This window comes from Brassica napus, chromosome C4, assembly GCF_020379485.1.
Source record: "Brassica napus cultivar Da-Ae chromosome C4, Da-Ae, whole genome shotgun sequence".
Classification (NCBI taxonomy): Eukaryota; Viridiplantae; Streptophyta; class Magnoliopsida; order Brassicales; family Brassicaceae; genus Brassica; species Brassica napus.
Genome location: NC_063447.1, coordinates 6,537,145 through 6,548,935, shown reverse-complemented (window position 1 = coordinate 6,548,935; position 11,791 = coordinate 6,537,145). Strand labels below are relative to the sequence as shown.

The 11,791-nt window shown below is 42.3% G+C and overlaps 1 protein-coding gene across 1 annotated transcript; it reads left to right on the top strand.

Moving 5' to 3' along the window:
* Positions 1-7,253: 7,253 nt before the first annotated feature.
* Positions 7,254-10,373, top strand: LOC111197943 (inorganic phosphate transporter 1-4-like). The gene is made up of 2 exons (XM_013892815.3): positions 7,254-7,386; positions 8,604-10,373. Exon 2 carries the CDS (start codon positions 8,616-8,618, stop codon positions 10,218-10,220), a length of 1,605 nt encoding a protein of 534 aa, XP_013748269.2. The 5' UTR covers positions 7,254-7,386; positions 8,604-8,615; the 3' UTR covers positions 10,221-10,373.
* Positions 10,374-11,791: the final 1,418 nt, after the last annotated feature.

Sequence of the window (11,791 nt, the reverse complement as noted above, 5' to 3'; positions counted from 1 at the left end):
GAAGAGAAAGAAGGTAGCTTGCTGGGCTAAAGCAACTAAGCAAGATACACTGGTATTTCTGGAAATGCATCAAAGTCTCTTACTTGTCAGATACGAAACATACCATTCCACAAGTCATGAGCCTTACAATAGGTGTTATTCCCATACGGCCTGGCCATACCCAAATAAGTACAGTTGAGATTGTCGTATGTACTCTGTAGATATAGATATCATGCAGTTACTCTTCTTTCACTTTAAAAAAGTTTTGTACATATCAAAAATCACTAATTTTTTAAAAAAAATTGTTAAAATAACCTTTTGCCGTAAAATAACTGTTTGTTGTATCAATGTTGATTTCTTCGTTTAAATACTTTTGTTCACGTCCCTAAGTTTATTTTTATTCAAATTAAAAGTTATTATTACAACTTTATAAGATAGTGTGTCATCAAATTCTAATATTTTAAAATTAAATGATTGTCTCGAATTAGGCAAACATAGTGTAGTTTTTTATAAGTAACCAAAGTCTGACCACACTGCTAAATGCTAACTGAATTCATTTTGTTAGAATTTTTTAACCCCTATTTTGACTCTATTAGGATTTAAAACTTATATCTGCCTAAATAACATGCCAGGGAATAGGTATCTAGTGATTGTACTTAATGGTGAAGATCTCAATTAATATTATAAAAATACATCAAAACCTCTGTATCTAAGTACAGTTCATGGTCAATTACAAGTACAAAACAAGAACTTATTATTATAGTAAAACAGCTGTTTTTAGATAATAAAAGAATAATTACAGCAAAATAAAAGTTGTAATAAAAAGAGAGAAAAAATATTGAAGATAGTAAAACGGCGTCGCTAGAGGGAGAATATACCGAAACATAAAATGGAATATCTCTTATAGAGTCGCTTATAAATGGTCGTTTCAAAACGCTTGCACTTTGTCCTTGTTCATCAACAGCTTCAACGCTCATTTCACTTCCTCTCCTTCCATCTCTCTCTATTTTCCCCAGAAATATTCCATCTCTCTCTATTTTCCCCAGAAATAGAGGAAACTAGAGGACCTTTGTAACGGCCTTGGCCCGATGAACCTTATCAAATGCTTTACCCCAAACCTTTTCGTTCAAAAACTCTTATTAAAATTCAAATTGTCTTACATAAAACCAAACTCAACAAAACTGAAATGTCGAATAAAAACTTAAGAAGAAATTGTTGAAAGAAAGGAGTCATAAATGAAAGACCCGAGAAAACACTTGCACCATACGGACATCTACTCCCGCTCCCTCTCGGCCCTACCTGTAAAAAGAGGGGTGAGTACATAATACTCAGTGAGGGTAGGTTCTACGAACTCACGAGCTCAACTCAGGAAGAGCAAACAATCACAAGTCATGAGCTAATAAGATCTATTACACAGAAACCCATACTACCCGACATAAACTAAAAACCCTACAATGCACATCCTTTTCATCTTTTCGTCCTTTTCATCAGTGGGTAGTCCCAACTAGGCTTCTACCCCATATTCTTGTGGATTGGCCACATCTCCTATGGGTGCTTCCATATTCTTGTGGATTGGCCACATCTCCTATGGATACCTAGCGTGGACTACTACCCCACATACTTTCCTTAGACTCTCTATATGATCCCTTATTCATACTTATTCTTACATCTTTCACTTATCATTCACAACACGTCTCAACACCTTATCATCATATTCTTGACCACCCTAACATGCCTACGTTCTTATCACTTCAACACGTACTATCGTCTAGACAAGATCAATCACATATCACATCACACATACACACAATATCTAGAACTGATTAACAAAGGACTAAGTCCCATTGGTTACTCAACATGAGGCAAGTTCACAGCCAAGTCCTCACCTTAGCTTTTTGCAGAAGTAGATCTGGATCTAGGTTTGGGGAACAGTCACTTCTCGAGATCTGATTTGAGAATCGGATTCACACAAGAGAGAGATGGGTTTAGAATCTGTCATTTTCCAATGACTTAGAGCTAGAGATCTTAGTTTTACCTTTAGGGTTCAGATCTCAGTTGCTTGCATGAAACTGAATCAAGGAGGTGGCGGCTAGGAGCTCGGTTGCGGCGGCTAGGGCTTCGCTGGCGGCTGGCTTCGCCGGAGATGGAGCGGCGGCGGCTTGAGGCGGAGGCGGCGGCGGGGTTCTGCTCAGGCAGGGCTTCGCTTGCTGTCTCTCTTGTGGCTGAACCCTAGGGAAACTTCTCCTTTTATAAGCAATGGGAGGGGTTATGTCTAGGGTTTCTTCTCCTTGGGCCTCCTGCACTTGAGTTTCCTTTTGGGCCGGGCCCGAGATGTTACAATTCTCCCCCACTAGAAAAGGATTCGTCCCCGAATTCTGGACCTCCTCCTGGTCTCGTTCCGCGTTTCCAAAAATCCCGGGGTAGTTAGCCTTCAAATGCGACTCATGTTCCCACACATCCTTGTGGATTCCATCCCTCTCCCAACGTACGAGAACCACCTTATCCTTTCGTCCCCGATTATTTACTTCCTTTTCCTCCACAATCTTTATGGGTTTGCTAACCAAGGTCAAGTTACGTTGCGCATCCGTAGGCGGGTGCGGCAAGATCAGCTCAGGCTCCCTTACAACCTTCCGTAGCACGGAGATGTGAAACACGTCATGGAAATCTGATAGTTCCGGCGGTAGGACCAGCCGATACGCGACTGCACCAATCCTCTCCTTTATCACGTATGGGCCCATGTATCTGGGTCTCAACTTTTTCAACTTTCGGTTTGGGTCATTCCCTCGAGAGGTTCTCATTTTCAAGTACACCTCATCCCCTACTGCAAACTCTAGTTTCTTCTGGTGTTTGTCGGCGTAACACTTCTGGCGATCGTGTGCTGTTTTCAATCTGTCTCTGAGGAGTTCTACTTGCTTGATCGTTTCTCCAACTAGTTCGGGGGTCATATCTCGTTCCTCCCTCACTTCGGTCCAACATAAGGGGGTCTTACAGGGTCGCCCATACAATGCTTCATACGGGGACATTTCATATGAGAACTCCACCAATGGTAGATATTCGCTCCATTTACCTCCCCATTCCAAAACACTCGCCCTCAACATATCTTCAAGTGTTTGGATGGTCCTCTCGGATTGTCCATCCGTCTGTGGGTGATACGCGGTGCTAAGGCGAACCTTGGTTCCCAACGCTCTTTGAAACGCCTGCCAGAAAGTTGAGGTAAACTTCGGGTCCCGGTCGGATACTATGCTTACCGGTACCCCATGCAACTTCACTATGGTGTTCAGGTACTCTCGAGCTAAGTCATCAGTCTTATCGGTGGTTCGTATAGGTAGGAAATGAGCCGTCTTTGTCAGGCGGTCTACTATCACCCATATAGCGTCCTTGTTTCTCGTGGTCCGTGGTAGCCCCGTGACGAAATCCATTGTCACCATATCCCATTTTCATTGTGGTAAGGGTAACTCCTGCAACAGTCCTCCTGGAACTCCGCGCTCCGCCTTAACCAGCTGACAGGTCTGACACTGGGCTATCCACAAGGCGACATCTCTCTTCATTCCTTCCCAGTGATAGTACCGCTTCAGATCTTGGTACATTTTTGTCCGTCCCGGGTGAATTGCGAACCATGATTGATGAGCCTGTGCCAGTAATTCGTCCCTCAAGTTCCCTCCCTGTGGTACGCACACTCGGCCTTTAAACAGGATAGTACCATTCCCAGCCGTACGGTACCCGCTCACCTCCTTGTCGACCATCCCTTGGAGTGTGGAGTCCGTTTCCTGGGCCTTACTGATTCGACTCAGTAGGTCAGCTTGTTCCACAACCTTTAACCCGATGCCCTCCTCGTTCACGGTCGTCGCACAGAGGTGTAGTTTCGTTAAGGCCGTGGCGAGTTCCTGAGTTTCCTTTGCTCCGGAGATGTCTGATTTCCTTCGGATTAAGGCATCTGCCACCAGGTTTGCCTTCCCGGGGTGGTAATCGATGACCAGGTCGTAATCTGCTAGTAGTTCCATCCACCTGCGCTGCCGTAGGTTCAAGTCTCCTTGAGTGAACACATATTTCAAACTCTGGTGGTCCGTGAAAATTTGCACATTTTCTCCGTATAGATACGATCTCCAGATTTTTAATGCGAATACCACTGCTGCTAACTCTAAATCATGTGTCGGGTAATTAGACTCGTCTTTCCGCAGTTGTCTGGACGCGTAGGCGATCACTCTTCCTTCCTGCATGAGTACGCACCCCACTCCGACCCCGGAGGCGTCGGTGTAGACCACAAATGGCACCCCCGGTCTAGGTAGGACTAGTACTGGGGCTCTAGTCAGCATGTCCTTTAGTTGTTTGAATCCCTCCTCGCACGCCTCTGTCCATTCGAACCTAACCTCCTTGTCCGTAAGGCGGGTGAGTGGCCTGGCTATTGTGGCGAACCATAAAACGTACTTACGGTAGTATCCTGCCAACCCGAGGAAACTTCGTACTTCTGTTGCGTTACTTGGTGTTGGCCATTTTGTGATCGCGGTGATCTTCTCGGGGTCCACGTAATGGTTCAAACACATCTGCATACTCTGCTGCTACAGGAATATTTCCCATATCTGGCGTTTCGGTCTCACCCACCATTTCAATAGTGGCTAAAAAGGCTTCTCCTCCTTTCCGGATTGCTTCTTCAGCATGGGCCATCGACACCACAGTAATTCCAGTCCTAGTTCTCATTCCTCTGTACACGATTTGCCTCCCATCAAGCGGAATCCTAACGCATGCTTTGGCACACTCGACCACGGCTCTGTGTTGTGCTAGCCAATCCATTCCCAAGATCACCTCGTAATGCCCCAGTTCTAACTCCAGCAGGTCTCCGGGTAAATTCACTCCTGCGAGGATCACCGGTACTTCTTCATATCTTCCCCTCGTGGCCATTTTCTCTGTTCCTGCCGTCTCGACTCCCGTCCCCATGGGGTTGAAGTTCCCCTTAAAGTCCCACTCACGCGTAAGTCTAGAGCTTACAAAACTGTGAGTTGCCCCGGTGTCGAAGAGAGTGAACGCTGTCACTCCTCCGACCGCGACAGACCCTACACAACACTAATGCTAAGCTACACGACTACTAACAGTTCTTTTCATATAACATAATCGTAGCGTTAAATCAAAACATACCCGCGATTGGTTCGGCTCCTTCGCGACCCTCGACGGCGTACGCTCTTGGCCCTGCGGCTTGCCCTCTCTGCTGTTGGGGTTGCGCCCCTTCCGCGTTTCCTCTTTGGAGTGTTGGGCACTCCCACGCCTGATGTCCCTCCTGGCCGCAGCGGTGACAGCGCCTGCGTTGGGCCTGTCTCTCCTTCGGACAATCCCTCGCCATATGGCCGCGCTCGCCGCAGGCGAAGCATGCTCCTGCTCTGCACTCCCCCGCATGGAATCGTCCACACCTTTCACATGCGGGCCTTAACGGGGCAGGCTCAGCCGCGGGCAGTGCATCCCGGGGCCGTTTGGCACCCCGGTTCTGGGAGTTCTGGTTCTGTTTTTCGTTCTTCCTCGAGCCCTGATTCCTGTTCTGCGGCTTTCTCAATCAGCTCGTGGACATCACGATATTCCCTCACGTTGAAGCTATTCCTCAGTTCCACTCTCATGCCTTTGAGGAAACGGCGGATTAAGTCGTGATCACTCAGGTAGTGACCCGCAAATCTCCGAAGTCGGTTGAACTCGTCTCCGTAGTCTCGTACATTCCTTGACCCCTGACGGATGTCCTGAAACTTGCTTTCCATCGCGTCCATGGCTTCTAAGGGGAAGTACTTCCCATTGAACGCTTCCAGGAAATCATCCCAGGTCAGTCGTATCCCGTGTGACCTTTCGACCACTTCGTCCCACCACACTAGTGCATCGTCCTTAAGATAGTGAGCAGCGAGGTCCCTACGGAACTCCGGTGGGCACCTTGCAGAAGCGAAGTTCCTCTCGAGTTGACGTGTCCAGTTATCCGCGACAATTGCGTCGGCCTTTCCATTGAAAAACTCCGTCTGCATACTCTTCATGTGTCTCAGCATGTCCCAGTAGTTGGGGCCTGGGGCGTGCACCACCGCAGGCGCTGCCAGGGGTGGTGGCGGTGGTGGCGGATTCTGGGCCACCCCAGGTGGTATGGGGTTGTCCCCCGCCTCTGCGGCGGCTTCACCATTGGGCAATTGACCCCCATAGGCGTCACGGTATCTTTGCAGTTCTGCCAGGAGCGCTGCATTCACCACGTTTGGCATTTCCACTGGGTTCCCATTCTCGGGTGCGCCCTCTCTTCGGCTTTCTGCCTCGCTGGAGGCTTGAGACGCAGACCTGGTGACCCGTCGTGTCGCTCTCGGGATGGCCGCAGCTGGCCTTGCAACTCTGGCATTCTTGGGAGGCATTCTGTTGACAAGTGAAGGAGTATTAGCTATGGTTCTACTCGTATTCTATTGTCCACCGAGTGAGCTAGGAGTTCTGTACGAGTGGTGCATTTTTTTTTTTTTTTTAAACTCCTTTTTGAAACACTTAGAAAAACGTTCGGAAGAAGTCCTTTTGAAACCCTTTTTTTTTTTTTTTTTCCTACTTCTACCCGACCCTGCCCTTCCCACCCGGGACAGCACCGGGTGGGTTTAACCTGGCTCTGATACCAATTGTAACGGCCTCGACCCGATGAACCTTATCAAATGCTTTACCCCAAACCTTTTCGTTCAAAAACTCTTATTAAAACTCAAATTGTCTTACAAAAAACCAAACTCAACAAAACTGAAATGTCGAATAAAAACTTAAGAAGAAATTGTTGAAAGAAAGGAGTCATAAATGAAAGACTCGAGAAAACACTTGCACCATACGGACATCTACTCCCGCTCCCTCTCGGCCCTACCTGTAAAAAGAGGGGTGAGTACATAATACTCAGTGAGGGTAGGTTCTACGAACCCACGAGCTCAACTCAGGAAGAGCAAACAATCACAAGTCATGAGCTAATAAGATCTATTACACAGAAACCCATACTACCCGACATGAACTAAAGACCCTACAATGCACATCCTTTTCATCTTTTCGTCATTTTCATCAGTGGGTAGCCCCAACTAGGCTTCTACCCCATATTCTTGTGGATTGGCCACATCTCCTATGGGTGCTTCCATATTCTTGTGGATTGGCCACATCTCCTATGGATACCTAGCGTGGACTACTACCCCACATACTTTCCTTAGACTCTCTATATGATCCCTTATTCATACTTATTCTTACATCTTTCACTTATCATTCACAACACGTCTCAACACCTTATCATCATATTCTTGACCACCCTAACATGCCTACGTTCTTATCACTTCATCACGTACTACCGGGATGTTACAACCTTTCTCTCTGCACTCTGCTGACATATACCTTAAACACTTGATCATATCATATCCCACACACATAACAAGAAGACTGTTGTATATTCATGTACGTTTTTCTTTTCATTATGTTTTTGGATGTTTATACATAATTTGGCAATTGTATGGTTGCAGAATGCTGTTATTTTGTCCATTCTGCCTCTTCTATCTCGGTTAGGTATTTGTCAGTAGTGATTTTGGATCAATCTGAGCTTCATTTGTTTGTGATTCTCTTATTATTGCTTTAAAAAAAATTCAAATTATGTTTTCCAATTTTCTGGATCATTAATTAGGATTCGTTTTCTTGAAAACGTATTTGTTTGATCTTATCTCTTCCTTAATATAGACATTTTTTATAAGTGCATGAATCAGATGATTTAGAAGCACATAAATAACGAAAATTATGTTACTCTAATAAAAAGAAAATAAAAATATAATGTCTTCAATAAGAGGAAAAACTATACTCCGTATTTAATTTGAGGAGTAAGTGTATCCGCAATTAAGACAAAACAACTTGCTCTCTTACTCGTGAGAAATTTTGGTATCGTGTTCAGATTCAAATGTCACAAGTCAACCTTCGTGGGTGACTATAGAATAAAGATAATATAGTAATCGTTGAAAATTCATATAAATATATAGACCTCCCATTTCCTCGTTTACTTTGAAAGATTTGTTACGTACGAGTGAAGAAACCAAAATAATATAATCAATTATTAATTTATTTTGGAAAAGTCGAAAATCTTGGAATCAATTTTTTTAATACAATTTACATACTTAGTTACTTTCGTTTCTGCATAATACGGTTTAATAATAAATAAAACACTTGACTTTTGTCATCGCTTCATTTTCTTTTATATTCTGTGAATGCTTATATGTTATTTTACATGTAGACTATGTAGTTTACTAATGGCTTTAGAATCGCCAGTTACCACCTTACTTCAGGCTTGATCAACATACATTACTCTCTCTTTTTTCTAATATTAGGTCAACATACTTTATGGCTTGTGATTATGAGATAAACGAAAAATGAGAAATGAGAAATAAAACTCATATACTATAGTAATGATAACATGAAATTTCAAGTGGGGTTTAAATATTTAATTCTTTTTGCTTTTAAAATTGCCTAACTTAGTTCCAAGTTGGCCAACTGCTTTAATGTTTGTAACGAACTCTTTCTTAGTTCCAAGAGATAGTTTTTACTATTATTTGAAAATCTACGAGCAGTGGTTCTTATATGATTCATTGTTACTCAAAGTTGCTAATACTGAGTTCTTGATGAAATTACAGAGGTGAACAAGAATGGCTGGGGATCAGTTAAAAGTGTTGAATGCACTCGATGTAGCGAAGACGCAATGGTACCATTTTACAGCCATCATAATCGCCGGAATGGGATTCTTCACCGACGCTTACGATCTCTTCTGCATCTCTCTTGTCACCAAGCTCCTTGGCCGCATTTACTACCACGTCCCAGGCTCCGCAAAGCCCGGGACTCTCCCTCCCAACGTTGCTGCTGCCGTCAACGGTGTTGCCTTCTGTGGAACCCTAGCCGGTCAACTCTTTTTCGGGTGGCTTGGAGATAAGCTCGGGAGGAAGAAAGTTTATGGAATGACGTTGATGGTCATGGTCCTTTGCTCTGTCGCCTCTGGTCTCTCTTTCGGACACGAGCCAAAAACCGTGATGGCCACGCTATGTTTCTTTAGGTTTTGGCTAGGGTTTGGGATTGGTGGTGACTATCCTTTGTCCGCAACAATCATGTCTGAATACGCTAACAAAAAAACTCGTGGAGCGTTTGTTTCTGCCGTTTTCGCTATGCAAGGGTTTGGTATCATGGCTGGTGGCATCTTTGCTATAATTATCTCCTCTGCTTTTGAAGCTAAGTTCCCTGCCCCGGCCTATGCGGAAGATGCCTTGAGATCCACGATTCCTCAAGCAGATTTAGTATGGCGTATAATCTTGATGGTTGGTGCTATCCCTGCGGCCATGACGTATTACTCAAGGTCCAAGATGCCTGAAACCGCAAGATACACAGCTTTGGTTGCTAAGGACGCAAAGCTGGCTGCTTCAGACATGTCTAGGGTTCTGCAAGTGGAGATAGAGGCAGAACAGGAGAAAGTGGAAGAGATCTCAAATAATAAGTCCAAAGCCTTTTCCTTGTTTTCCAAGGAATTCATGAAACGCCATGGGCTTCATTTGCTAGGTACTACATCAACATGGTTCCTTCTCGACATCGCTTTCTACAGTCAAAACCTTTTCCAAAAGGATATTTTCAGCGCAATAGGGTGGATACCTCCGGCTCAAACTATGAACGCGATTCAAGAGCTTTTCAAGATCGCACGCGCGCAGACTCTCATTGCCTTGTGTAGCACGGTACCTGGTTACTGGTTCACAGTTGCTTTTATAGACGTCATTGGAAGGTTTGCGATTCAGATGATAGGATTCTTCTTCATGACGGTGTTTATGTTTGCTTTGGCTATTCCATACAACCACTGGACTCACAAGGAGAACCGAATTGGATTCGTTATCATGTACTCTTTGACGTTCTTTTTCGCTAACTTTGGACCCAATGCTACAACCTTTGTTGTACCAGCGGAGATCTTCCCAGCCAGGTTCAGATCCACCTGCCATGGTATCTCTGCTGCATCAGGTAAACTAGGTGCGATGGTTGGTGCGTTTGGGTTCTTGTACTTGGCTCAAAGCCCTGACAAGAACAAGACAGACGCAGGATACCCTCCAGGTATTGGAGTCAGAAACTCGCTTCTCGTGTTAGGTGTGGTTAACTTCTTGGGCATCCTCTTCACTTTCTTGGTACCTGAATCTAAAGGGAAGTCGCTCGAGGAAATGTCCGGTGAGAATGAAGACAATGAGAACACAACAAGTGATAGTAGAACGGTCCCCATTGTGTAGTTTGATTTAATAAGTCTTTTTGTTTCTATCAACTTAAGTTGTTCTACGTTTGATATACGCTATTGAAATCAACATGTTTGTGTATCGATTTTAAAAGAAGTGTTCTTCTTCATTGTTTTTGGATTAATGCAACAAGTGAGGTAGTTACTGAAATCCAGTGCCGAATAATAATTACTGAATTAGTAGTTAAATATTAGAATGGTGAAGTCATTGTTACAAACCTATGATTTATGAGTTACACATGGTTAATAAGTTTTAGTAATCCTTTAGGATTTTTAGGGAAACATATATAATATCTGTTAGCTTACAAAAAAAAAAATATAATATCTGTTGAAAATAAGGTGGACTGGTAGAAAATTGGTTGACTTTTAGTCTTTTACCATCACTTCAGTTATTTTCCGTCCATTTAAAAATGTTTGACACTGAACAATGTACAAGAGTATATATATACATGCAGTTAAAAAAAAATTAAAAATGAACCAACAAATCGCAGGCCACCACGTGTCAGTGGAGTCTGCGAACAGTGGGAATAACCGACGTGTACTATGCTTGTTCAAGCGCTACTGCTTACTTTTTTCATTTTTTTTTCCTTAAAAAAATGGTTAAGCACCGGGATAAACACCTCAATTAATGGTGGTCTTATGCAGTAAACCTACCTTTGAGCATAAAGGTAAACTAACTTATTACATAATAATATTTCCTTTATGCTCTGTACCTCCTTTTAAGATAAGTAGACGTACAACTTTACCGTCACCTATTATTTATTTTCATGTAATTTACTAATATCGGCTTCAATATGCCTGTTAATTTTCAAGAGCATCTCCAATGGTTGGCTTCATTTTTATCTTCAAAAGTTCACTTTCTTCAAAATGAAAAAAAAATGAAGCAACATTCACTCCAATGGTTTGCTTCATTTCTTTCTTATAAAAGGAATATTCCAAGTATATTTCATCTCCAAGTTATCATTAATTATCAATAAACACCTTATACTTTTTTATATTTATTTATTTTACCTAACTATTTTGTTTTGACAATAATCCAACATAATCATTATTTAATATAAATTTAATATTCTCATATAATGAATTTATTACATAACATGAATAAACAAACACAAAACATCATAATTTGTATAAAAAACACGATATATAACTTTTTCTACAATTGATTAACAAAAGTATTTAGAATAAGATATGAGCTTATTTATCTTTGATTCTTTTAAATCGAGTTAAAAAGTTCTTAAAACAAATATTCATATGTTTTTTTAATATAAACATCTTATTAGATAAAAATAATAGTCAAAATTTTGAAATTAATTGGATTAAATTAAAGCATATAGTTTATTTTGGCAAAAGATATGAATAAATAAAAGTTAAGGACTAATTTACAATAAAAAGTTTACCTTAAAAAAAATGAAGATATGTACAGTATATTTTCAAATTTGAAGTAATATTGTTCATTGCTTCATTTTGAAGCTAAAAATGAATTAGGGTCGGAGCAAAACTTACTTTAGAATAAAGCAAAAATTAAAAAACTAAGTGGAATGGGAGATAGTCTTACCGGTTTGGTCA